At 42.9% G+C, this 27,134-nt stretch overlaps 1 protein-coding gene across 20 annotated transcripts in view; it reads right to left on the reverse strand.

Annotated features, from left to right (window-relative positions):
- The window catches only part of ROBO2 (roundabout guidance receptor 2), a 1,374,514-nt gene that overhangs the window by 217,844 nt on the left and 1,129,536 nt on the right, over positions 1 to 27,134 (reverse strand). For all 20 annotated transcript variants that reach the window (XM_068270504.1, XM_068270514.1, XM_068270503.1 and 17 more), the window contains exons 3-4: positions 2,138 to 2,295; positions 853 to 973 (exon numbers count right to left, since the gene is read on the reverse strand). In XM_068270504.1, coding sequence (XP_068126605.1) covers positions 853 to 973; positions 2,138 to 2,295 — 279 coding nt within the window. The remainder of the gene's footprint in view (positions 1 to 852; positions 974 to 2,137; positions 2,296 to 27,134) is intronic.

A 27,134-nucleotide genomic window follows, 5' to 3' on the forward strand; every position in this document is an offset into this window, starting at 1 on the left:
CCGTTCACAGTTCAGATTCATAATTGAATCCCTAAATTAAAAATAAGAATATGAGACTCCAGGAATTATCTATTTACCATTGCTACTACACTTACTGTTTATCATCTCAAGTTTAACTTAAGTTTGCATACAATTACTTTTAAAAGACAAGGTCAAGAATGTACATGATTGAGATTCCCTCGGTGCCTAGACATCCTTTTTAATATTTTCCTGACTGGGAGGCGGGAGCTAAGTCCAGGCCTTGTTATGGCCCCGTTTCCAGGTCTGAATTCCAGACAATACCACATGCAAATGATCTAATAGCCCACTGAAAAACATTGGGCTGTTTCCACCTAAGATGATTTTTGAGTGTCTATAGAAAATGTAGCGTCTAAAGCGGTTTTTCAGACAATGGCATGCGTTTGTCCACTAGCAAACATAGTACCTCCTGGCTGGAGAGCAAATGTGTACCTTGGATATGTATGTGCACATTGCCCAGAATACCACATTGCACCTGGACCCATCGACCACTATTGGAAACAAGCCCTACACTAAGGTCAATATAGCAATTCGACAATTAAATGACAGCAGCCAATACAGATTCTGACAGAGTTGCAGGACTTACCATCAACAGGAGAAGGACTTTTCTCACAACAGGAGGAATAAGACACTCCTGTATAGCAACTTTTCAAGGATTAGGCTGACCAGGACCATAGACATTTAATTAGCACAAATATTTTTCAGCAATATTATTAGTGCAGATCCTGATGGTGGTGGGATCATGGGACCATTAATGGTCAGCTTAAGTTTGTGTGTTTTCTCATAGCTTAAACTCTTATTAGAAGGTATCTAAAAGTAAAGGAATAAACTCACCAAACACTGTCAGTTCGGCTGGATCACTGTCTCTTTCGCCAACCATATTGGTTCCGACACAAGTATACATTCCGGCATCACCTTTTCTTGTGTTGGAGATCATCAGCTTTCCACTTCGAATCTTCAATTGAAAGAAAAAAAAGAAGTAAGGAGAGCATAGTGATTTCCCTACATATATATTACATGTATTTTCTCTTCAAATTCTTCTTCACGCAACCCATAAGTTAGAATACACTGCTGGGTGCTCATAGTTCCTGTCCACCCTCACATTCCGCTTCTTACTCCCCTCTACGTCATAAATTCCTCAGGTGTGACTGTTGCCAAGCCACAGTGTCTTCTGGGAGAATACAATAGGTGTGCCCAAGATGCTGCTAACCTCTTCAACCAATCAGGATAAGGAAAGAGGTATGGCTTGGCTACCACTTGCTCTTTTTTGGGTATGCGTCAATGGGAGGGTGTGGCATAGACAGCCAAGTCACCACTGGGGGCACCCCAAGAGCACATGTAGTCACATAAAACATAAGGTATTTAGGGTTTTTAAAACTAACTTAGCATGACTTATGGGGAGGTAAGATTGATTTTGGGTTTTAAATGGAGCTAATCGGGACAGAAATAATAATATAATAATTATAATTGTATGACTTTCTTTTACATTTAGAAGGCTTACATCCTTCATCCTTATCAGCACTTCACTACATAAGTTCTAAGCTCAATCATGGGAGAAAAACATGTTTTATGTAATTCAATAGGCTTCTAATCTACTGCAAAACATTTCAGATGTAATAACACAAACATATTCCTATACTGAAGGTGGATGGAGTTGTCCAATGTGAAAAAGTGGTATATGCACATAGACAGGTTGAGGCTAGCACTAGAGCACCAGCTACTCTCCTATGACCATTTTGAAGGAGTCTAACATAGTTGTTGGCTGGAGAAAGGGTATGCATAGTGCCCCCTAGAGGTATTGGATGTGAAATGCTAGGGATAGGGCAAACAATGTAAGAGATATAAAAATAGTAATAGCTCTGGGTAAATAGTTAAAAAAAATGGGGGGCCTCCAAACACCACCACCAACCACCTCCAGTGTACCCTCACCACCCCTGAGCTGGGGGATTGGCTCAGGTGGAATCCCAGAGCAAGACTAATTTTAAGCAGTGAGCAGTTGTGGCATTTTAGTAAAGCTGGAGTCTTTTACGAAGTAGTGAAACAAAGATGAGCAGGACAGCCTGGGAATGTTTACTTTCAACAAACATGTACTGTAAGTACTGCCAGACTGACTACTCACACTAATCCTCTCATCTCTGTCATCTATCCGCACTTTGTCCTTCTTCCAGTAGATGGAGGGCTCTGGATGTCCTCTCGGAGGTTGGCATTCCAATATGGCTGGTTCTCCCGCTGCCACCACCACGTCTGTAGGGTTCAGCCGAAAGTCATCCCGAAGTACTGCACGATACAAAGAAGGTATATGTGTTACATATAATAATCTACACTTTTAATGTAAACATTTCAAACAAATCTGAAGTGAATATAAACTTATAAGATCATTAATTGTATGTGTAGTACGGATAATAAATAGAACACTAGTAGCAAAGAAAAGAGTCTCATATTGTATTCCAGAACAGGAAGCCTTAAAAAACTTGAGTTCTTATTTATGCAAAAGAGCTTCTCTGAGCCAGTCAACTAAAGATACTCGCCTAATAAGTAGTTAGCTCAGTTTTCTGCGACTGGTGTCCCTTCCGACTGCCATATTACCTTCTTTTCCAGCTCCTTCCTGCGGAAAGTTTGCCCGCCTTTCACAAACTGCACATGCCCAATAAAAGCAATCGCTCATCTATGGTTCATGAACTAGATGGACAAATACAAGAGCTGAAGTTTATTTGAGCCTGCCCAGTGCATATTCAGCTATGGGCTCTTCTATATAACATATTTTGGATTTCAGTTAAATAATTATAATAGCCAAAATGGGCTGAATTGAATGAACAGCAAGACACCAATGGCAGTAAGTGCTACCTAAACGTTATAAGAACACCCACCATTACTTTATTTTACTATGTAGGTTCACTCCAGGTACCCTTTAAATCATATTTGCCCATTGTTGACAATGACCCAAAAAATCATGCAAAGGAGATTGACTGGGTATGATGTGTCCGGCTGTGGCTTATCAGTCTGATGCAAGCTCGGAAAAGCTCTGCCACTTGTAGGGCACAAGTAGTTTGCTGAGATGGTTGGCAGAGCTTTTGCCCTGAATTTGAACAGCTCACGCTTCTGCAATCCCTCTCCGCTGATATGAGGTGGCACCTTTGCTAATACTAATTGCCAGGTGGGACACAGGTGGGGTCTTGTGATAAGCTCTCCCAGTAATCCGGGTCAATGCCTATGGAGGCCATCTTGTCAGGGCCGGTTTAAGCAACAATGGGGCCCCAGGGCAAAATAAACCTGGGGGGCCCCCCCAACATATACCCCGGAACAAAAATCGGCATTAGGGGACCTTTCTTGCAGCTGGTATAGTCAGGGTGTGAAGTCCCAATCGGTCGGAGCTCCACATTCTGGCTATCCCAGCCTGCATGGGGGACAAGGGGTTAAAAAGTTTCAGGAGGGGGGACCCCACATAATAAAAAAAAAAAAATCCCACACTCTAAACATAAAAAAAATTGGGAAAATAGGAAAAAATGCCAGGGATCTTCATACAGCCATATTGCGGCTGTATAGCGATCCCTGGCCAAAGCACTGCGGCTGCGTATGGACCCACTGGAAACCCTGTCTGGAAATGTGTTGCTCTTTCTTTCGATACATGTAAAATTACACTACCGTTAGGTTTGCTACTAAAAGTGACATGATTTACCGCATTTAAAAGTATACTTTTTTCCTTCGAAACTTTAAAATCGATTTTCTCAAAAACTATAAGGTCTTTTTGAAAAATTGTTTTTTCCTCTTATTCCTAATGATCTCCTTAACATATCCTGCAAATTTAGGGTTTCTAGCATTTAAGGTGGATTTGCTATCAACCATTAAAGTCGGCAGGTTTTTAAAAGTGTATTTTTTTTCCTTTGAAACTTTAAAATCGATTTTCTCAAAAAGTATAAGGCCGATTTGAAAATTTACTTTTTTCCTCTTGTAGCCACTGGGGGCCCCTACAAGCTCTGGGGCCCTGGGGCAGCTGCCTCCTCTGCCTCTATGGTAGCGCCGGCCCTGCATCTTGTATGCATTTTCCTTCAGCCAGTTCATCATAGAATAGTCTCTTGGGGAGACATGCCTCTGGCGTGCGGACAAGGTGGCCTGCTCACCTGACTTGGGCTCTCCTCAGGATGGTTTAGATACTTGGCAGACCAGCTTGAGAGAGAAAATCTATGTCTATAACCTTGTCCTTCCTGGTAATTTTCAGCAGCCTTCTCAAGCAGTTCATGTGGTTAAATAATCATAAACTTAAAGGCATCCCTCTTTTTCCATCCCAAAATGTTAGGAACTATGCACAGACGGGAAATGGGTAGACCAAAAACACTTATGCCATCTGGGTCTCACAGGAGAGCACAGGGAGTGTTTCAGGGACCACAGGACTTGATTACTGTAATAAGAAAGCAACATCTACATATCACTGTTATTAGAATGGAAATAAAGCCCTGATTTTGCATCTACTAGGTGAATCAGGGATTAGATTGCCAATCGTGTGCAGGCTGGTCCTAGCACTTCATAATTATGCGGCAGAACTGGCATACTGTAAAAGTCTGCAGACACTTGCTCCTCTCCTTGTTCCAATTCTTGCGGCTCATCCTAGACATGGCCAAGAATGCCGAAAGCAATACATAAATCAGCACTTCATTTGAAAATAAATTAGGTAACATATGCTAGCTTCTTATGTAAATTACATGTTTTAAAAGAAGGATTAGGTCCCCCCTCTCTAGCTGGCTCCTTCTCTCCAGAATGCTATCCACTTCATCGCTACCACTCTAAGTGCATTCCACTTTGCAAAATAATTGGCAAGCAGTTTGGTGAACAGCAATGAAAAAAAAAGCAAATGTGTAAAAAAAAAAAGCAAATAGTAAACAAACAGGAACTCATAAAGAAACAAATATAGGAAGAAAACACTCTAGAGTCGCACTGACAGATTGCAGATGGCATAAATGAGGCAGAGGGCGAAGGTAGTCTGGATTTGTGTGGTGTACAGAGGCTGACTCTTTGATTTGATGTCAACGATGAGTCCTGCTACAGATTCTGTACCAAAAAAATCAAATCATTGGCCTTCTGTGGTGCTTTCATCTTTATTTAAGCATCTTTCAGTCAAGCACATTCATGAAAGAGCAACGGTGGAGGTTTTTGGAGAATTTCTGCCAGTACCCTCCATGAGCCCAAGTCATAACCTTCGCTGTGCATCTGGTCTCATGTCACGCCAAGTGGACAGCTGGGGCCATCACCTCTTTCAAGGGAAAGCTGGGGAACAGCTCTTTTTTTGCTTCAGAATCACCAAAAGCGACACATCCCTCTCTGAGTAATCTATCAACAGGTGTAACCTTATATTACCTTCTGAAGCAGATCTCTAGGATACAGGGAAGTGAAATTCCACCTCTGTTATTTAAAGTGTACCTGAGGCGGAATGTCTGTGGATATTTGGACACAAAGGCATGTTATTGATATAATCACATGCCTCTGTGTCCTTTCCTTATAGTTGCTGGGTCCCTCTGGCCGCTTCCCCCCCCCCCCCAACTTGCCGACATGGCGAATGTCAACATCTGTATTGCAGAAGGGGCGTCATTTGCCTGAGAGGGACTCCTGCAGAACGCTATCTCAGGCGTCAGGAATGCCCTTTTACCGCATCTTCCCCACCCTCTGTTCCAGCAATGAAAAAAAAAAGAGAGAAGAGCTATTGAGCATGCACAAAGTTCAGGCCCTCTCGTGTACTGTAGTCGGGCATGTGCCATGACCCCTGGAAGTACTTTCGGGGTAGGGACCATCTTGTATTTTTTTTTCTTTTTCACCGAAACCCCTTTAGTTATATACAAATTCCTTGAGCAGCAGGTCCATGTGTCCATGGGTTACTCCTTATTTTCAGCTTCCATATTACATTTTCAGCCCCTTCTTCCATATGCAGAAATCCCTCCTCCATGCCCAGCCGCCCCCCCAAGTTACTGCCCAAAGCCCAGGCCTTTTTGGCCTTTCCAGAAATCTGGCCCTGGAAGAGGGTGGCGCTCATATTGTTCTCTACTCAACCCTTGGATACTTGCTTTTGGGTATCAGTGACCCGAGGAAGCAGGTAAAGCTCACAAAACACATTGTCATACCCTTGATTTTTGGTATAAATAAATTGTCTTGTTTAAATCAAGTTGCTATTGGCTTATTTCTTCAGGAAAGTGGATTCTCACCACTGCCTCTCCATTTTAAGCAATTTTTAATTGTTTTATATTGTTGGGCGCCTCCACCCTCTTTCCGCCCCCACCCTCTTCTCGCAGTAAACAATATGGCTGAGTAAGTAAGCCGCTTGCTTTACAAACACTGTGAGAAAGGCAGCCAAGTAGGTATTTTTTGCAGCTTTTAGGTAGCTATTTTTGGTAGCATTGCTAAAAGTGAAATTTTCACTTGGAATGGGAACCACTTCAAACATTGAGGTAATGCGAGTTATTTTGCTAGAGCATCCAGTTCCTCGAGCAACAATTACAGAAATAAAATAATCCTGGACAATCTTCTTTGACCAAGGTGAATCTTTGTGAGGTAAATATGTGTCTGCAGTAAGAAATGTTTAAATAAACTGTCCCGGGCACCTGTCACAGCAAACGAAATCATCGCTTCCAGCAAGGCAACTGCTTACAAACACCTGCCAGACTAGGCCGGGGTCCAGGCCTTGGCTACGCTGCCGCATTTAGCAGGAGATTCTACACAACACATTAATATGCTGATTTGTTTCAGTTTTCATCCCCACTAAATGGTTATAAGTAAGTGTCGATTACCTAACGATATTTGGTGTAAGAGTTACTAATTTCCTGTTTTCGCTCGACGCTGCCCAACTACAGGAGCAATCACAAAAAAATATATCTCTGTAGGATTTACATTTACATGATGATGACAAATAACCATCTGTCTGCTTCTAGTTTTTCAATCTGGTCCTGCCTCCCATGAGCCTCTCTTTTATGGTCAGAACAGCAGAGCTGGATGGAGGATTCAGAAAAAAAAGCGACGTCCTGTCAAGAGGCAAAGAATAATTGCGTATGCATCCCCAAAGATCTTGGCTTTTTCTCCGCTACACAAAGAACTGCTGAGACCTGTACAACCTGGAATATTTTTAGATGTCAGAAGGTAAACAAAACTACACCTGCCATCCTGACTAGGTAGATGCGTTCCTCGTTTCCAGATGGCTCGGAGGAAAGGAGAAAAAAATATCCTGACAGTGGCAAGTACATCATGCAGGCAGCCACTTTACTACCTCTGAATGGTGGGAAAAGTCCATTCATGCTGAAGATCAGGGACCTTTGTCGTCAAAAACATTTATTGGCACATTTTTTTTTATTTTTAAAGAGACACTGAAGCGAAAAAAAACTATGATATTATGATTTGTATGTGTAGTACAGCTAAGAAATAAAACATTAAGATCAGATACATCACTCTAATTGTTTCCAGTACAGGAAGAGTTAAGAAACTCCAGTTGTTATCTCTATGCAAAAAAGCCATTATCTCTACGACTTTCAAAGTGTGGAGAGGGCTGTTATCTGACTTTTATTATCTCAAGTGTTAGTTAACTATTTACTTTTCCTCTGGCAGAGGACAGGTCATTAGTTCACAAGATTGCTCTGAAAGAATCTTTTTGAATGCTGAGTGTTGTGTAATCTGCACATATTATAGAATGATGCAATGTTAGAAAAAACACTATATACCTGAAAATAAAAATATGAGAATATTTTCTTTGCTGCTAATCTTCTAGTAATTATTCATAGTACACAACCAATTCATTATATCATATATTTTTTTTCGCTTCAGTGTCTCTTTAAAGCAGATACCAATCTTAAAATAACACTTTAAGTGGATCTAAACTTCCTCTCTGCTCTAAAAGATTACACACAGCATGATAACCATTAGGGGTAAAACATTCTTCATTACAGCTTATGGAAATCCTAACAAAAACTCATGATTTAGCTGGATTGACTTTCAGGTAGCACAGAAAGGGTTAAAGAATGTGTCTTTCCTTGTACAGGCCGAGCAGGGGCACTGTGAAGGCTCATACACACATCCAACTTAATGCACAACCAACCGCACAAAATGACCAACCGTACAAGTTGTTTACATGACAAGTATGTACACACACGCCAACAAACTAAACAACCAACTCACAATACTATGCGCGCAAGCTAAATGACAAACTGCACAACATGTCTGCATTCAAAAACAAAAGCTGCTAAAAAAAACTTGTACATACATTCAAACCTGCATGATAGTTGGTCAGATTGATCCTCCGGTTGGATCTGGCAAACAGCCTGTTATCAGTTGGCCATTGGTTGTTTGCCAGCCATACACACACACAACTTATCTTCCAACAGACACGTTTGTAAGATAGTTGCACAGATTGCTGGTAGGTGTGTATGAGCCTGAAAGGGAAGGTCCAGACCAAAGATAAAAAAACAATCACTTACCTGGGGCTTCCTCCAGCCCCTGGCAGCCGTCCTGTGTCCTAGCCACAGCCCCAGTGGCTCCTGGTGCCTTCTGGTGCAGATGCCGACCTCGACAGGTCGGCATCTACTTGCGTTCCAGCGTGCGGTTCACGGAGTCTCACTGATGTCATTCACATTGTACTGCGCAGGCAGATTGTTGGAGCGCAAGTAGGCCTCTTGTACCAGAGAGGACCTCGGGCCACCGGCAGTGAATGGAGTTACGGCAAGGGCACAGGACAGCTGCAAAGGGCTGGAGGAAGCCCCAGGTAAGTGGATTTTTATTTTTATTCCTCCTGGATGTGTCCTTTAAGTCAGCTTCAATAAGTTGTAAATATGCAGTCAAATGACATCAGAGCAGTCTTACAGTGTTTCATATTCATTTTTTACTGTGTTTAATACATGCATTAGAGCAAAATTTCAATTTTGAGCGTTATCTCAATTTAATATGTAAGCAAGCGTGCAATCAATGTAAAGGTGCTCATTAACAGTACAATTTTTTCACCAAATGCGATTTTTTAATGCGGTCTTTATGAAAAAATTGTATAAAAATTTGTCGTTTATGAAGGCAATTGATAAGGAATGATTCTTTGGTCGATTGCTAAATAGGATAAAATCGATCCGAAAGTTGGATTTTATGATCGAATTTGAAGGAAGAATCATTCAGTAAATGTGAATAATCAATAATTGCCTTCCGATTGTCAGGATCTCTCCTGTAACATGTTTTGGCGGTTGCAGTGGAGCTGCAGACTGGCAGTTCTGACTTGTCTGCTTGCATTCAGTTGCGCATTCGCAATAAGCCCTATTGTCATTTGCAATCACTCTGCAGTTCAGAGCAGCTCAGGATTCTGTCATGATTTCTCCCATTGCTTGCTGCAGCTGAACTGCAGCCAGATAGCCCTGGATTTCCTACATGCATGTTGTTGCATAATACTGCATGTATTTGTTCACAGTCAGCTAGCAGATCAGACTAGCTCAGGATTGAGTAATTACCATTCAGCTGTGTGGGATTTTGCATGCCTGCATCCATTGGCTGATATCCACATAAAAGTCTGCCTCCCATTTCAGACTCCGCCCGACATAGCGTTCAGCTACCTTAGTTGACGCCAGGTCCATACTATGTAAAGTTATTATTGTAAATTGTATATAGCCTTGTTCTGTATTTCTATGCCTGATGAACGTTTGCTGCATCCGCGGTGGTTAGTGAAGTCCACTATCCTGATAGCTTGGATTCTGCCATCACCACGTTAGTGACTGGTAGTATTCCTGCTACTCTAGTTTCAGGGAATGTAACTATAGGCTGCGGTTGCTATTAGTTACGTTCCTTCCTGTAGTCTTGTTCTTGCCAATGTGGATGCTTGCTGGTGACTAGTAGTTAACCTGCTTGCTCTGCTTCTGAGGATGTACTATAAGCTGCGGTTGCTATTAGTTATGCTCCAATTTGTAGTCCTGTCTTGTATCTGTATGAATGCTTGCTATCGCTAGGGCAGCGTTTAGTCTTTCTTTCTGTTATCTGTCTTGCTACTTAGCCAGAGGCTCAGACGGCATCTGCCCTGGGCAACAGTTAGTCAGTCAGTCTGTCTGTCTGTTCTTTGTCTTGTTACTTAGACCATAGGCAGTGCAGCATCGCACTGCACTACCATTGTGTCTTATTTGTAGCGATATCAGAAGCACAGAGCTGCAGTTGCTCTGGGCAACCTGTGTAGCCTCTTCTATTATCCAGCTACTTAGACTTGGTGCTCTGGGTGGTCAGTATACCCCCCGGGCATTACACCGATTAGTTACGATCGTTTAAATGGCGTCGAAAGATCGCTTTTAGTGAAAAATTGTACCATTTATGGGCACCTTCAGACTGCTTCTTCAAACATCGTCTTAAACCCTGTAATAGTCTTATATATTCAGTAAAAGAAATACAAGATTTGAAATCTGTTTTTATTCCTGTCCTTTATTGTCACAATGGTGGTGTACTTATAGCTCTTTTTTTCGAACACTGCTAATTTATTCCAATAGTTTAGTAGGATACTATTTCAAGACCTTGTCAAAACAGCCCCACGCAATAATTATGCCATGCGAGTCGTTAGAGAATGCAGCAATAATCATAACATCAGTTTCAAATTGCTTGTTTCAATTTTATTCCTATTGTACAGAATGGTATAGGAGGGGGGGATCTATGGATGCCTAATTATATAAGGATTACATGCGTAGAGGGGCGGCACATGGCGGTGTTTCCATATGTAAAACTGTAAATCAGTGGTGTTCAAAATAGCAAAGATGGGGGCATTTCCATCATAGACATTCATGATTAGAACAATGGGGTTTCACCAACGTTGGATTCAGTAAAACATGCAAACCCTGATTAGTGTTTCACAATAACAGCTCCCCCTTCAATGAGGAATGCATTGATGGTACAAGGACTATCCAGGGCTGTAGCTACACAATCAGGGGCGTAACTAGGGGGAGCACCCCTTGCGACTACGGAGGGCCCAGAGGTGTAGGGGGCCCCAACTTCTAATCTTTCCTTTCTCTGATACTCCCAATCAGGTGTTTTTGTGGCTACACATGTTATGGGTGTGAAGATCCTGATGGCTACAAGAAGAGGCAAAAAGAAGTTGTGAATATGAAGGGGCCTCAACAAAGTTTTGCAGGGGGGGGGGGGGGGGGTTTATGATTGAAATCACAAGGCATACGGGATTTCCTGGAGGGCTTCCCCCGTCGCCATTGGGAGTCCCGATCCACCCCTCAGCGCTGCCTGGCACTTATTGGCCAGGCAGCGCACGGGGTCTTGGGGGGGGGGTGGCGCGGCGCGACGTATATCGGCAATCGAGCACAGGGTGGCGGCGATCGGTGTGCTGACGCAGCTAGCAAAGTGCTAGCTGCGTGCAGCAAAAAAAAATAATTAAGCAAATCGGCACAGCAGGGCCTGAGAAAACCTCCTGCGCGGCTTACCCCGAACTACGTTCGGGGTTACCGCCAGGAAGGTTAAGGCTGGATGCCACTAGAATAATACAATAGAGAAAAGTACAATAAAATGCTGCCCATTACATCTATTACAAGAGACGAAGAAGAAAAGAAGAAGAAGAAGAAGAAAAGAAGAAGCAGAATGTCAGGATCTCTCCTGGAGCATGTTCTGTCAGTTGCAGTGGAACTGCAGTGGAACTGCAACTGGGCAGTTCTGACTTATCTGCTTGCATTCAGTTGCTCAGTTTGGATTGCATTCGCAATAAGTGTTATCATTTCCAATCATTTGGCAGTTCAGAGCAGCTCAGGATGTGGTCATAATTTCACCTATTGCTTGCTGTAGTTGAACTGCAGCCAGATAGCCCTGGATTTCCTACATGCATAATATTGCATGTATTTGTTGTGAGAGTCCTTTCCATTCACAGTTAGCTAGCAGCTTGTAATCAGACTAGCTCAGGATTGCATGATTACCATTCAGCTGTGTGGGAATTTGCATATCTGCATCCATTGGCTGATGTCCACATAAAGGGTTACCTCCCATTCCAGACCCCGCCCAATAGCGTACAGCTCCCTGAGTTGTTGCTGGGTCCATGCTGTGAAAGGATTATGCATTGCCTTGCGTTGTATTTCCCTGCCTGCTGGATGTTTGCTGAACCCGCGGGGGTCAGTAAAGTCCACTTATCCTGCTAATTGGAGACTGCCTTCACCACGCTGGTGACTGGTAGTTATCCTTCTTGCCTTGTTCCTGAGGACGTAACTGAAGCAGCGGTTGCCATTAGTTACACTCCTACCTGTTTGTCTTGTCTATGTCAGTGTGAATGTTTGCCGTCGCTTGGGCAGCGATTAGATTGGCAAAGCATTCCGTCTGTCTGTCTGTTGTTTGTCTTGTTACTCAGCCTGAGGCTTGGTGGCACTAAGCAGCCATTGTGTCTTGTTATTTGTGGCGGTATCTGAAGCCCAGAGCAGTGGTTACTCTGGGCAATCTTGCTCCTTTGTTCATTACTCCTGTGACAACCTGTGTAGCCTCTTCCATCACCCAGCTACATAGTCTTGTTGTCTGGTGGTACTCTGGCTTTCTTGCCCTCAGCTGCTATACCTTGAACCTTAAAGGCCTGGGTGTAACCGAAGTCAGGTAGGTGTTGCTCTTAACCTCCTGTTCAAGCGGGGACGCACCACATGGGGTGAAGAAGGTGGTGGTAGATTGGGGCATAGCAGCTGAAAAGAAAGTAGGAGATCTGCCAGGCTTTATACAAGAAGAAGCAGAAGGAGAAGAGCGCTAACTACAAAAAATGCTGCCCGCTACGTCTATTACAGGAGGAGAAGAAGAAGAAGAAGAAGAAGAAGAAGAAGAAATAAATAAAATAACTCTGAATGGATTAAGAAAGAATATAAATGCAGTTTAAATGAATTTGAAATAGTTGCATGAAGGCATTGAACTCAGTGGAGGCCAGTTATTAGTAAAAGTCATATTAATGATAGTTCTCCACTTGTGTCTACCAGGAATGGATGTGAGGAGGAAGTGCCCTCTAGTGGCATCTTTATTAAAGCGGATCTGAGATGAAAAACTAACTATAACAAGTAACTTGTCTATATATCTTATCTAAAGTTTAGATAGTTTACACAACAAATCTAGTTGCAAACAGCTTAAATACAATATGATTATTTCTTCCTGTGATACAATGACAGCAGCCATGTTGTTTGTAAACATTACACAGAGGCAGGCTTATCTGCATCTTGAGCAAAAAAAACCTAGTCCCCCCTCCTCCTCCCCTCTGCCTCTGAAATCTCTGGCTAGTAATACCTCCCCCTCCTCCTGCCCAGACTGAGCTCCCATGAGCCCTTGCTACTGTCTGAAAGTGCCTTGGCTCTCTGAAAAACCTGTGGGCATGGCTTATTTCATTTATAGGGAATTCGAGTATTAAAACAAAAACATAAAAGTATTTGGCTTGAGGAATGCCCTATAAACAATAGGAAAAGAACACAATTATGCAATGAGTAAAGGTTCATCTCTGATCCACTTTAAAGTCCATGAACAGTGCATTGAATTCCTATATACAACAAAAACTATTCTCCAGTTTAATAAATGTAATTATAATTGCACACATCCTTTTTTCTACTATCCTACAAGTTACTAAACCTATTCTAATGTGCTCTGGCTTATTGCAGCACTTTCTACTATCACTGTCTCTGTAATAAATCAACTTATCTCTCTCCTGTCGGATTTGTCACCCTGTGTCTGGAAGGCTGCCAACTCTTCAGTGTTGTTGATCTGTTATGCATGCCCCCTCCAGGCCCCCTCTATGCACGCCCCCCTCCCCCTCCAGGCCCCCTCTATGCTCACTCCCGTGTGTGTTATTTAGATTAGGCAGCCTCTCTGCTCTCTCAGTGAGAGAAGAGAGCTTTACAAGCTGGATAAATAGTCCTCTGTTAGGCTGTGAAAGGAGCTGGCTGCCTGGGCTGTCACATGCTGAGGAATTACAGACACGGGCAGAGCTGTCTGCAGGAAGAAACAATCAGTCTGTCACTCTTCAGTGGATGAGAGCTGCAGGGGGAAGAAGGTAAACACACAAATGATCTCTTGAGATTCAAAAGGAAGTACATCAACCTACTTCCTGTTTTGGTGGCTATTTTGTTTGTTTATAAACAACTTTTTAAAACTGTGTTTGACTACTTTTAATGCAGCGGGGAGCGGCAAAATTGTGACAGAGGGGATGCACTGGTATGTTTACTTTTGTGCGATTTTAACAATACAGATTCTCTTTAATAAATATTACATATTTGAAATCAATTTTACATTATTTAATCAACAACCCCCCCCTCCCCCCATCACCCAAAAACATGAAATATGCATGTAAACATATGAAAGCAAGGGTAATCACAGAGAAAAATAACACTGCATCCAAACATGGGGTACAGGTAGCCCCCGACAAACGTCTGACTTATGAACGACCCGCCGATACAAACGGCTTCGATCCTGTGGGAGGGTGGGGCACATCGCCACAAGTTTTCCTCAGACAGCAAAAAGTCTAGAACCGGCCCTGAGTATATATAAGAGATATCACTATGTCAATGTGAGATGTTTGTGTCTTGGGCAGTGTTGCTTGACATATTTCCCATTAAAAATGCTATTTTCGATTACGAGAAACTTTTCACGAAAATGGCTTGTGTTTTTACGTTTTCGTAAACACACAAAAATCAATATTTTACCACAGTAATTCTCGAAACGAAAAGCGCAAAATCATGGAAAACCGATATTTTCACTGCGAAAAGCGTGAACAATGCAAACAACAAAAAATTTTGATGCCATTTTCGCTTGAAAATCAAAATTAACATTTTTTCGCAAATTAATGTGAAAATAATATTGGCATTTTCACTCATCACTAGTCTTGGCCAAAGGTTCTCTTTAAATTGCGCTGTTTATTTTATAGGCTCAGAAAACGCGACTCTAAGCCTAACTGGGTCACGGATGCGAGACGATACATAACATTTGGTTATACCGCACCGGAAACAAATGCCAGCGCTGTAGGTATAAATAAAAGACGGTTATAATGCTGGAATATGTTGCTAATTACATCTGCTCACGGGAGGTCAGCTGAGGTCGTAATTATCCTCCACCACGTGTGCTTCAGCCTTCCTATTATTACCCCACATCACCCAGGAGCTGCCAGCACAGGTACACTACACAATTACAGTTTGAAAGATTACCAGGCTTAATGCTTTAATCTCATTTCCATAACACAAAGAGGAGAAAAAAATTCCCCTTCTCCTTCCAGGATATAAATAGAGCTTTAAGCCCGGTGATATCTACATGCATGATTTGGAAATGCTTGCATTGCAAATTTGGTCTCATTATATGGTGTGAAATTTATCATTATTATGGAAGGTAGAGGAAGAAACCTTATGTAGGGACTTTTTCTGACAGATTTAGGACACGGAACATTTTTCACACAAAGGGCATTTATTCATTTTAAAGCAGCTGGGATGCATTCTGGGAAATGAGCCATCGGAGGTTTGCTAGGTAACGGCGGGACGCGGTGTAAGGACCCAGCTGCCATCTTTGCGTCATGGCTGGTGCACCCTGGGGACCATTCACCAGGTATGCCGACAGGTTGCATGTTTTATGAGCTGTTACACCAGGGTGAGCCAATGATGCGCCATATGTAAATGTCTTAATATACAGTAATTATACTTACAGGGAACCCGAGGTGAGAGGGATATGGAGGCTGCCATATTTATTTCCTTGTAAACAATGTCAGTTGCCTAGCAGCCCTGTTAATCTTCTGGTATAAGGAGGTCCTGAGTCAAAACCCTGGAACAAGCATGTAGCTTATCCAGTAAAATCTGAGTAAGCTGAGTCAGAGTACCTGACCTATTGCATGATTGTTCAGGATCTATGGCTAAAAGTGTGCATCCAGTGGAGTCAATACATCTGATCTACATGCTAATTCTGGGTCAGTGACAGAGAGTATAAAGCCTACAGGCGCCTGATGATGGAAGGGTGGCTCACTCCCCTCCCCGAGTGCCTCCCTCCCATCTTCCCTATGCAGAGTCCTGATGAGAGTGTAAATGAGAGGTTACTTACTTTGCTCTCGGCATTCCACTGACAACATTTCCCTTCAGTCAGGGCACCTCTAGCTACTTAACCTCCCTAGCGGTATGGACAGAAATGTCTGTCCAAAAAAACATGCTGTGAACAGTATAAAAGTGCATACACATCAATACTCTCCTGCACTGTATACTAGACCCTTGCTTGACACATTTTGGCAAGTTACAGAAAAAAAAAGTTTTAAAAATACATTTTATCACTGTTTGCACAGAAATCCTGGGAAAATTGAACGCCAGGGAGGTTAAAGGAGAACTGTAGTGAGAGGGATATGGAGGCTGCCATATTTATTTCCTTTTAAGCAATACCAGTTGCCTGGCAGCCCTGATGGTCTATTTGCCTAAAGAAGTGTCTGAATCACACCAGAAACCAGCATGCAGCTAATCTTGTCATATCTGTCTAAATTTGTCAGAAACACCTGATCTGCTGCATGCTTGTTCAGGGCCTATGGCTGAAAGTATTAGAGGCAGAGGATTAGCTGAATAGCCAGGCAACTGGTATTGCTTAAAAGGAAATAAATATGGCAGCCTCCATATACCTCTCACTACAGTTCTCCTTTAATACTGAGGTTCCTCTAACTACCTAATACTTGGGGGCACCTCTAGCTACTTAATATTGAGGTTCCTCTAGCTACCTAATACTTGGGAGCACCTCTAGCTACTTAATATTGAGGTTCCTCTACCTACCTAATACTTGGGAGCACCTCTAGCTACTTAATACTGAGGTTCCTCTACCTACCTAATACTTGGGGGCACCTCTAGCTACTTAATACTGAGGTTTCTCTAGCTACCTTAGGCCTCGTTCACATTGTGTGCGTGTGGAAAACGCATAGAACGCAGGGAGAAAACGCATATGAAAAACGCATGTGTCTGCATGCCTTTGTACGCGTTTTTGTAATGCGTTTCTGTGCGTTTTTGGTCCTCATGCGTTTTTTCTTTTGTCCACTACACTTCCGTCGAGAAACGCGATTCCCGAAACGCAGGAAAAACGTCTGTCATGTGTTTTTACTGCGCGTACATTGACTTGCATTAGCATGCATTTGTGCACGCAACGCACAGAAATGCATGCAGCTATGCGTTTCAAACACGTGTACATTTGAAAAGCAGCTATGTGAACGAGGCACATAGAAAATCATTGATTTTTATGTACCTTTTCTAAACGCACACCCCACGCGTTGTTGAAAAGTGCACAACAACGCGTGAAGTGTGAACGAGGCCTAATACTTGGGAGCACCTCTAGCTCCTTAATACTGAGGTTCCTCAAGCTAACTAATACTTGGGGGCACCTCTAGCTACTTAATACTGAGGTTCCTCAAGCTACCTAATACTTGGGGGCACCTCTAGTTACTTAATACTGAGGTTCCTCTAGCTACCTAATACTTGGGGGCACCTCTAGTTACTTAATACTGAGGTTCCTCTAGCTACCTAATACTTGGGAGCACCTCTAGCTACTTAATGATGAAGTTCCTCTAGCTAGTAGCTGCCTAATACTTGGGGGCACCTCTAGCTACTTAATATTGAGGTTCCTCTAGCTACCTAATACTTTGGGTCACCTCTAGCTACTTAATATTGAGGGCACTTCTGGCTACCTACTACTAAAGAGCACCTATAGCTACCTATGATGGGCAAGGGAAGTAAGGGAGGAGTGATAGCCGGGACAGCCAGCACACTTGCAGTGCGGTTCGGTGGGTGTTTGTAGGTTCATGGAGGTTGAAATCTAAAGTGCCAGGACATCTGTGCCTATAGGCTTCGGTGAGGTAAATCTGGGCCTGCTGGTATGCACATCCAATTTTGATTAGTGTAAGGAACTTAGCTGGATGTGATGGAATTCTCACCGAGAGCCGGGCTAAGGCGTCCACTTCCAGCTCTCGGTGCTTGTACCCCGCCGATGACGCACAGGCTTAGACGCAGGCCGCACTTCCTGATAGGCAGAGAGCGCATTCTCAGTACCCTCTCCGCAAAGGTAAACAATAGTCAGCTGACTTCGGTCAGCTGACAGCGCAGTATCAGTTGACTCTTACAGCTGACACTAATGCTGGGAATACACAGTCGTTTTTGAGCCAGATAGATGGCTCGATAGATAATTTCCGACATGTCCGATCTCCCGCTCGATCGTTTCACCGCTCGATTTGTGATAGCAGTGAATGGAAAAAGATGAGAAAAACGAGCGGAAGATAAGAGAATCAACTGCAGAAGCGAGCGGCGAAACGATCGAACCCAAGAATCGAGTGGCAAAAACAAGCTGTGTATGCCCAACATTAGACAGCATCAAGCTAATGTTTGATTGGATGTGCAGAGTTAATCTTGCCAGATGTGTCATATCTGATCTGCATGCTTGCACAGGGTCTATGGCTTAAAGCATTAGAGGCAAAGGATCAGCCAGGCAATGTGCATTATTTAAAAGGAAATATACAGGTCAGCCTCCATATCCCTGTAACCTCAGGTTCCCTTTAAAATTTGGGAGTCAAAAAGTCATCTTCTCCAAAGTGACATATGGTACATTTCTTTTTTGCAAAGTGAAATTCCCTCTATAAGATTATTTACGTTATTTCACAAATGCCTTCGCTGACTCCCAGCTGTCTCTGGCTATATGCTGAAATATCATACAGTACATGCTATTATGTTCAATCACCCCCTCATACTATGAGCCAAGGATACAATATAATGCTGATTGGACTATGCAGACCTCAGACCAAACTTTACTTTTGGGGTTAGTAGAGTGAAATCTCCAATCAGCATTTTATTGTATCCATAGATTGGCCACCCGCCACCCCTGTCCGACACTGGATAATTGCACCACGGATAGGTCAGACCTGAGCCTTCTGCATTTCTGCGATCCTGACAGGACTGGTACCGCGGTGCATCCCATTAGACTCACCCTTCTACTTTAGATCATTTGCTGGTAATATCATATTCACTGTGTTGCAAGCAATTTTATTTTTTATTTCTTCATTTATATTTGAGAAAGGGGATTACAAAAAAGAGAACTTGAAAGTCCATAATCCAGATAATATTTTGCAAGTCTGAAACACTCACAGAATTCCTATGTCTTTCAGTTACACACTGGCATCTATATATAAGTATGAGTGCTCAGATTTACAGAATTCCGACTTTTCAATATGAATTATGTTCTTTCGAGTATAAAATCAGAGTTTTTACAATCACGCCAGGAGGTAAAGAGGTGTATAAAACACTTTAAAAACAATAAAATTTGAAAGGAGGAGGTGGCTTACCTTATAGACGACAAATCACTTTGGATAAAGAAGTTTATTGATAATAAAGCACAGACAACGCGTTTCATGGGATCTAGCCCACTTCCTCAGGACAAATAAAGTGCAGCACTGTCTATAAAGCCGCGTTTAGGGCGCCTCTTTTACCTCCTGTTGTACCTTACTCCCCCCGCTTCTCAGTGAGGGAAGTCCCACACACCTAACCCAAGGTGGTTCCACCACCCCATGTTTCTAGAGTGTATGGGACTTTTTCGAGAGAGCGACCGCCTCTAGGATTGCTGATATACCTGAGTGGAGTCAGGTTAAGACACTCCACCTGCCTGAAGTGGTCGGTTGCCCCTTGACCACCCTACCTTTGTGAGTATTCCTTTGTCGACCCCCCCCCCCCCCCCCCCTTTAAAACATTCATCTTTTCGTGCACTATTTGTCTATGTGTTTTCTTCCCCAGTACTCCATACTTTACATTCACGCAGTTCTGATGCACAAACGCTGAACGTAACGTAAGATAACGTTCATGTAAAGCACAAACGTTTTTTGCAATAATTAGCACAAAAAAAAAGTCTACTGAGCCTGTTCAAGGGAAATGAATGAGAAAATTCTATGCAAAAATTCTATGCAAAAATGAAAAAACTAAAATTCTAAGCAAAATTGCAACCTAGTCGCATGTGCTGGACTCTCACGCCGGCCAACGTGATGACGCGTAGCGTGCGCAGCTTGGGGCACGCAAGGGCGACTTCAGGCTGAAGTCGGTGATTAACTGAGCCGCCAGCAGGAATGGGAGAGGAGCCAGGAGGACGCCGGTGGACCTTGCAGCCTAAAGGGGGCTGGAGGAAGCCCCAGGTAAGTGCAAATTGCGATTTTAAGGAGAGCTCAGGGCCCCTTTAAGAAATGGCCATAATTAGTTCTTATTTTCAGCGCTTGGAAATAAAATAAAATTCAGCCCTCCTTAGCTCAGTTAAAAGTCTGCTGGCAATTTCAATATTTCTCTGCTGCGGTGTTACCACTCTCTGCACATCCCATAGATTGTTTTTCATCAAAAATATTTATGCTGTAATGCCTCCATCAAACCTAAACTTCTTCTATCTCCCTTTGCAACTCTGTACATTTAGTAAACTCTCCGTCCCCCCCCTCCCCCCACCCAGTAATGAAATCTGAATGCTGCAGTTAACATGCAGCAATCTCATTACCCATTTACTATAAATCTTCCAAAGCATCACTGTGTTTTGACAGCTAACCACAAGAAGAGGAAGCAATAAGCATATCCAAGCAGTTTTTATGAATGCAAATTTCCAAAGTCTAAATTTAAATGATTCTGAAAGCCTCTGCCGCACACTGTATCCCTTCAGAGGGAGGTGATAGGAGGGAAATATTATACACCTTTGGGTAGTAAAGGGGACCCATTCAATTTCCCGCTGCAATTACTGCAGGCGTTCGGAAAATGGCAAATGTTTGTTTATACAAATTACAGGCTTATTCATAGCAGCCAGCGATCCCATAGCCAGCTCTCGGTTACCGAACAGATAACCCCTTCCTTTTGACCTCTGTGAAGTGTTTGGCTCCCTAGATACGGACAGGTGTAATTATCAGGGCCTGCGGGCCTCTGGGGAAATCAAAATGGCCACTAAATATGGCAGGCCTTATTAGCGAACGGGAATCAGAAATGTAATTAGTGGGGCTTTCCTATTGGATAGTCATTTAGATAACCTTTGGGACATCTAATAAGTAAAATATTAATAAAAAAAGATTTATAAAAAATAGAGGGTCAAATTAAGTTTAAATATGATTTTCATCGAGTGTAGATGGCTTTATCCCTGGGTAATAATATCATGTGTGTTATTTATACCTTCAGTGCAACATTGCACCACACCACAATCACAATGTACAAATTTGTGGTTTTTGTAATGCGGTTGTGTTTGTATTGTGGCTCATGCATTTAAACACAGGGGCGTTGTTAGCCCCAAAGATCAGTGGCACGTGTCCCGGATGTATTCTGGGGTGTCCCGGATGTCCCCCAGGCAGAGTCAGGCAGCAGTACCCATCCCTGGCCACTTGGTCTCCAGATTCTGCAGACATCTCTTCTGGGCTTCTCTACAGGCCTCAATTCACGGAGCATTATCAAACGTTTATCAAACACTTTATCAAACGTTTGATAATTTACCTCATGGGTAAAATCTCATTTTAAATTCACTAAGGTGTTATATATTTATCGAATGTTTTACCGATAAAACGTTCAACAAATATATAACACCTTAGTGAGATTTTACTCATGAGGTAAATTATCAAACGTTTGATAAAGTGTTTGATAAACGTTTGATAATGCTCCGTGAATTGAGGCCCTAGTGTCTGAGAAGGAATCGGGGAGAATTTCCAGCTAGAGAGGATATCTCCAGACTTGGAGAGTAGATAGTAGATAGTAGATGAGTAGTTCCTCCTGCTGTGCTACTCTGCTGAGGGAGGGGGGTTCTGGGGGAGGAACAGTGATGACACACACAATGATGCATGCTCCCTAAGGAGGCTCCACAGCTCCAGCATGTCACTACAACACCCAGCATGCCTCATGGAGGCACCACAGCACCCAGTATGCCCCATAGAAGCACCACAGCACCCAGGATGGAACCACAGCAGCCAGCATGGCGCCATCCAGCATGCTTTTTGTGTATTAATGGAGAGGGCCTTCATACAACATTTTTCTGAGCAGGCCTACTCAGACCACTGTTAAAGAGGAACTCCAGTGAAAATAATGTATTAAAAAAAAGTGCTTCGTTTTTTACCATAATTATGTATAAATGACTTAGTCAGTGTTTGCTCATTGTAAAATCTTTCCTCTCCCCGATTTACATTCTGACATTTATTACATGGTGACATTTTTACTGTGGGCAGGTTATGTAGCTGCTGCTAGCATTTTTGGCTGTTTAGAGACAGCTGTAAACAGCTATTTCCTGTCTGTGAACATTGTTACATTGTGGCAGTTTGCCCAGAGTACCGCGGTCCTCAGAGCTTCTTGTGGGAGGGGTTTCAGCACACAATCAATCATACAGCACCTCCTGATGGTCTGTTTGTGAAAAGCATTATATTTCTCATGTAAAAGGGGGTAACAGCTACTGATTGGGATAAAGTTCAATTGCAGGTTGGAGTTTCTCTTTAAGTTCATGTACATTTTGCTCCACCCATGACCACACCCACATTCTGGTGCATGGCCACACCCATTTTTGTCTGGAGTGCCCAAAAGTGCCCCGGATCTCCTAGGATTCTAGCAACACCCCTGTTTAAAGGAGTCATCAGGGGAAAAATGCTAAAATAAGTGGTACTTACCGGGGACTTCGTCCAGCTCCAAGCTCCCAGGATGTCCCTCGCCACAGCTCTGCCCGCAGCCGTTCGCTGCAGGTCCATCCCGGTCCCCGGCGATGACGTCAGTGCGACCTCCAGGTCGCTGTGTACTGCGCCTGCGCGAGCGACGCTGTCAATCACCGCGACGGGAGCCGCTCCGGACTGCACAAGAGCAGAACTACTGCGCCTGCACAGTCCGCTCCGGCCCACATGGCGGTAATTGACAGCACCACTCGCGCAGGCGCATCATAGCCAGGGACCGGGACCTTTTTGGATGAAGGCACCCCAAAAATTGTGAACAGCTGGGAAGCAGTACGAAATAAGCAATGTTACCTCAGTAGAGAAAGGTGAGTAAGAATCATTCAATTTATTGGATACTAAAATATGACGCGTTTCGCTGGCATTATCCACTTTTTCGGGTCAAAAATTACAGTGACTGTAATTCAAGCAGCTCTGGCTTGGACTGCTAACAGACTTAAAGCGCTTCAACTCTGAAGTGCTCGAGTTACAGACACCATATTTTTTGGCCTTGAGATGTTGGTAAGGCCAGTGAATCGCATTGTCATTTAGTGTCCAACAAACTGAATAATGTTTTGATCTCCTGTCTCTATGGAGGTTAAGATTGTTTATTTCATACTGCCTTCTAGCTGTTCACAATTGTTGGGGTGCTTCCTCCCACCTATCTGAGTTTGTTCCCCCGTACCTAGGTGGAATTCCCTTTGATATTAGATCCAGCGTTTTGCCCATTTATTTAGGAAAGGGTTCTTTACGGTAAAAGTGACTAAGATGTGACATTCATTGCCACAGGAAGTAGTAATGGCAAATTCTATGGCCTCAATTCACTAAGATCATGCTGGAGATAATAAGGATAGAGAAAACTTACCTCCACACAGTGAGCCATATGCAATTCACTTTTTCACCTTAGTTTTCTCCTAGGACATCATTTTTTATCTCTTATTTAAAATAACGTTTCAGCATTTTGCAATTGAAAAAGTACAAAAAAGTGTTGAAAAAGTACTATTGAAATTATTTTGAACAGTTTCTGGCTTGCTGGTAATTTGAAAGACATTTTATTGACAAGTTTGAAAATTTCTCCTAGGAGAAAACTCAGGAGAAAAAGTTAATTGCATATGGGCCAGTGAGAGAGTTATCTTATCTCTTCATTCCTTAAGTTACCTCCTCTGTAGTTAAGTTACCTCCTCTGTAGTTATTTTCACATGCAGTTAATTAACAGCCTGTCTAGAATTCTGGCGTTATTTTAACCACCCTGGCGTTCTATTAAGATCGCCAGGGCAGCTGCAGGAGGGTTTTTTTTAAATAAAAAAAAAACTATTTCATGCAGCCAACTGAAAGTTGGCTGCATGAAAGCCCACTAGAGGGCGCTCCGGAGGCGTTCTTCCGATCACCTCCGGCGCCCAGAATAAACAAGGAAGGCCGCAATGAGCGGCCTTCCTTGTTTTGCTTACATCGTCGCCATAGCGACGAGCGGAGTGACGTCATGGACATCAGCCGACGTCCTGACGTCAGCCGCCTCCGATCCAGCCCTTAGCGCTGGCCAGAACTTTTTTTTCCGGCTACGCTGGGCTCAGGCGGCTGGGGGGACCCTCTTTCGCCACTGCTCGCGGCGGATCGCCGCAGAGCGGCGGCGATCAGGCAGCACACGCGGCTGGCGAAGTGCCGGCTGCGTGTGCTGCTTTTTATTTCACTAAAATCGGCCCAGCAGGGCCTGAGCGGCAGCCTCCGGCATACCGCCCGGCTGGTTAAGGATTGAAGAGTTAATTCAAAGACGGAAGAGTTAACTTTAGGTTTGCCTGAGGTAAAATGTTTCCTGAATACTACATGCCTTATCACCATGGTGATAACTAAAGAAATGTTATTAAAGACAGGAGATAAGCTTAGTGAATTGAGGCCAATATCTGCATTTAAAGGTGGCTTAAATGCTTTCCTTGCATTGAAAGACATTCATCGCTATAATTACTAGGTAATGCCTAATGATGTTGATCCAGGGATTTTATCTGATTGCCATCTGGAGTCAGGAAGGCATTTTTTCCCCTTTTGGGGCTAATTGGACCATGCCTTGTACGGGTTTTTCGCCTTCCTCTGGATCAACAGGGATATGAGAGGAAGTAGGCTGGTGCTGGTGCTGGTGTTGTACTTTGTTCTCTGGTTGAACTCGATGGACATACGTCTTTTTTCAACCCAAATAACTATGTAACTAAGTAGCGTGTATTGTTTTATATGATTAGCTTCATGCTTGTTTCTGCTATAATTCAGACACTACTGTAGCCAAATAGACCAGCAGGACTGCCAAGTAACTGTTATTGTTTAAAAGGAAATAAATATGGCAGCCTCCATATCCCTCTGACCTCTGGTTCACTTTAAACAATACTGTTACCTGGCAATGCTGCTGATAGTGTCTGAATCACACACCTGCAACAAGCATGCAGCAATTCCAGCCACACTTCCGTCAAACATCTGATCTGCAAGCTTATTCAGGGCGTATGGCTAAAAGTATTAGAGATAGAAAATCAGCAGGGCAATCTGGTTATTTGCGTTGTTTAAAGAGACACTGAAGCGAAAAAAAAATGATGATATTATGATTTGTATGTGTAGTACAGCTAAGAAATAAAACATTAAGATCAGATACATCAGTCTAATTGTTTCCAGTACAGGAAGAGTTAAGAAACTCCAGTTGTTATCTCTATGCAAACAAGCCATTAAGCTCTACGACTTTCAAAGTCGTGGAGAGGGCTGTCTTCTGACTTTTATTATCTCAACTGTTATTGAACTATTTACTTTTTCTCTGCCAGAGGAGAGGTCATTAGTTCACAGACTGCTCTGAAAGAATCATTTTGAATGCTGAGTGTTGTGTAATCTGCACATATTATAGAATGATGCAATGTTAGAAAAAACACTATATACCTGAAAATAAAAATATGAGAATATTTTCTTTGCTGCTAATCTTCTAGTAATTATTCATAGTACACAACCAATTCACTATATCATATTTTTTTTCACTACAGTGTCTCTTTAAAAGGCAATAATTATGGCAGATTCCATATCCTTCTCACATCAGGTGTGCTTTAACAGCCAATCAGATTTCAGCTAATAGGTTTCTAAAATACATTCCACAATGCCACCAAGAACCTGACCTGATTGTAGGTTGTGGGCAGAGTTCCCCCTCTCTGTCACTTTTCATTCATAAGGCCTGAGGTGTTGCCTAGTGACTCTGTGATATAATCATACCGCAATCTATTCTTCAAATCCATTCAAGGATTTCCCTGACAATCCCTGAAGAAGCGTGAACTCTATGCCTAATTATATAATGTGTGCTTTATATTCCACCTGCACATGTCTGCGTCCACCGGCCCGGGGCCAGGCTTCGGCCTTGTTAGCTGCTCAGCTGATTTATCGTATTCTATTTACAGGGAACTCCAGCGCTGGAATGATGGCAAAGTGTCATGCAGTGAGTTTGGAAAATAGCCACTTATACACAATTCAGCACTTGAAACAGCACAATTTACGGGCGTCTAACTTGAATTTACTTATAAATAACCTTCCCTAGGAGGCAGACCTTTGTGTGGAGATACACTGGCTGTGAGGCGTCAGTAATGGAAACAACAAACGTGCTTTTTTTTTATCTTAATAGCTCCTGGCCATGTTTTCACACAATGGCTTTTAGGAGAGAAGAACCTTCACAGATTACATGGGAGGCGAAGCCATTTTCTTGTCACCGGCTTCAGTCAGAACATAGATACAACCACTGCTAACTTACTGAGGCAAAATGCCCAGGCAGGAAATACTGTATATATGTATATAAAAGGACCACCAAAATGAAGAATTGTAAAATTTAAAATACATGCAAACACATACAAATAAGAAGTCTGTTTCTTCCAGAGTAAAATGAGCTAAAACATATTTTTCTACTATGTTGCTGTCACTAATAGAAATCTGACAGAAATGACAGGTTTTTGACTAGTCCATCTCTTCATGAGGATTCTCAGCATTTCATTACTTGCTTACAAAAGCACTTCCTGAAAAGGATCTGGACCAAAATGCAGGACACACACACACACACGGACACACACACGGACACATGGACACACACACAGACAGACACACAGACAGACACACACACACACACACACGGACACACGGATACACGGACACACACACACACACACACACACACACACACACGGACACACACACACGGACACACACACACGGACACACGGACACACGGACACACGGACACACACACACACACCTGTTTGCACATTATTCTGGCAGTTGGAATGAGCAACTGCAATTCACTAAGTGCTTTTGAAAATTAAGAAAACCCTGATAATCCCACATGAAGGGATGGGCTAGTCCAAAACCTGTCAGTTCTGTCATATTTCTGCTATCTACTGTAAGTGACAACAACATAGGAGAAAAGTAATGTATAGCACATTTTACTCGGGGAGAAATGCACTTTTTATTTCTGCATTTTCATATATGTAAAATTTTACAATTGTTCACAATAGTGGTCCCACTC

The sequence above is a fragment of the Hyperolius riggenbachi genome, chromosome 2 (genome assembly GCF_040937935.1).
Source record: "Hyperolius riggenbachi isolate aHypRig1 chromosome 2, aHypRig1.pri, whole genome shotgun sequence".
Taxonomy (NCBI): Eukaryota; Metazoa; Chordata; class Amphibia; order Anura; family Hyperoliidae; genus Hyperolius; species Hyperolius riggenbachi.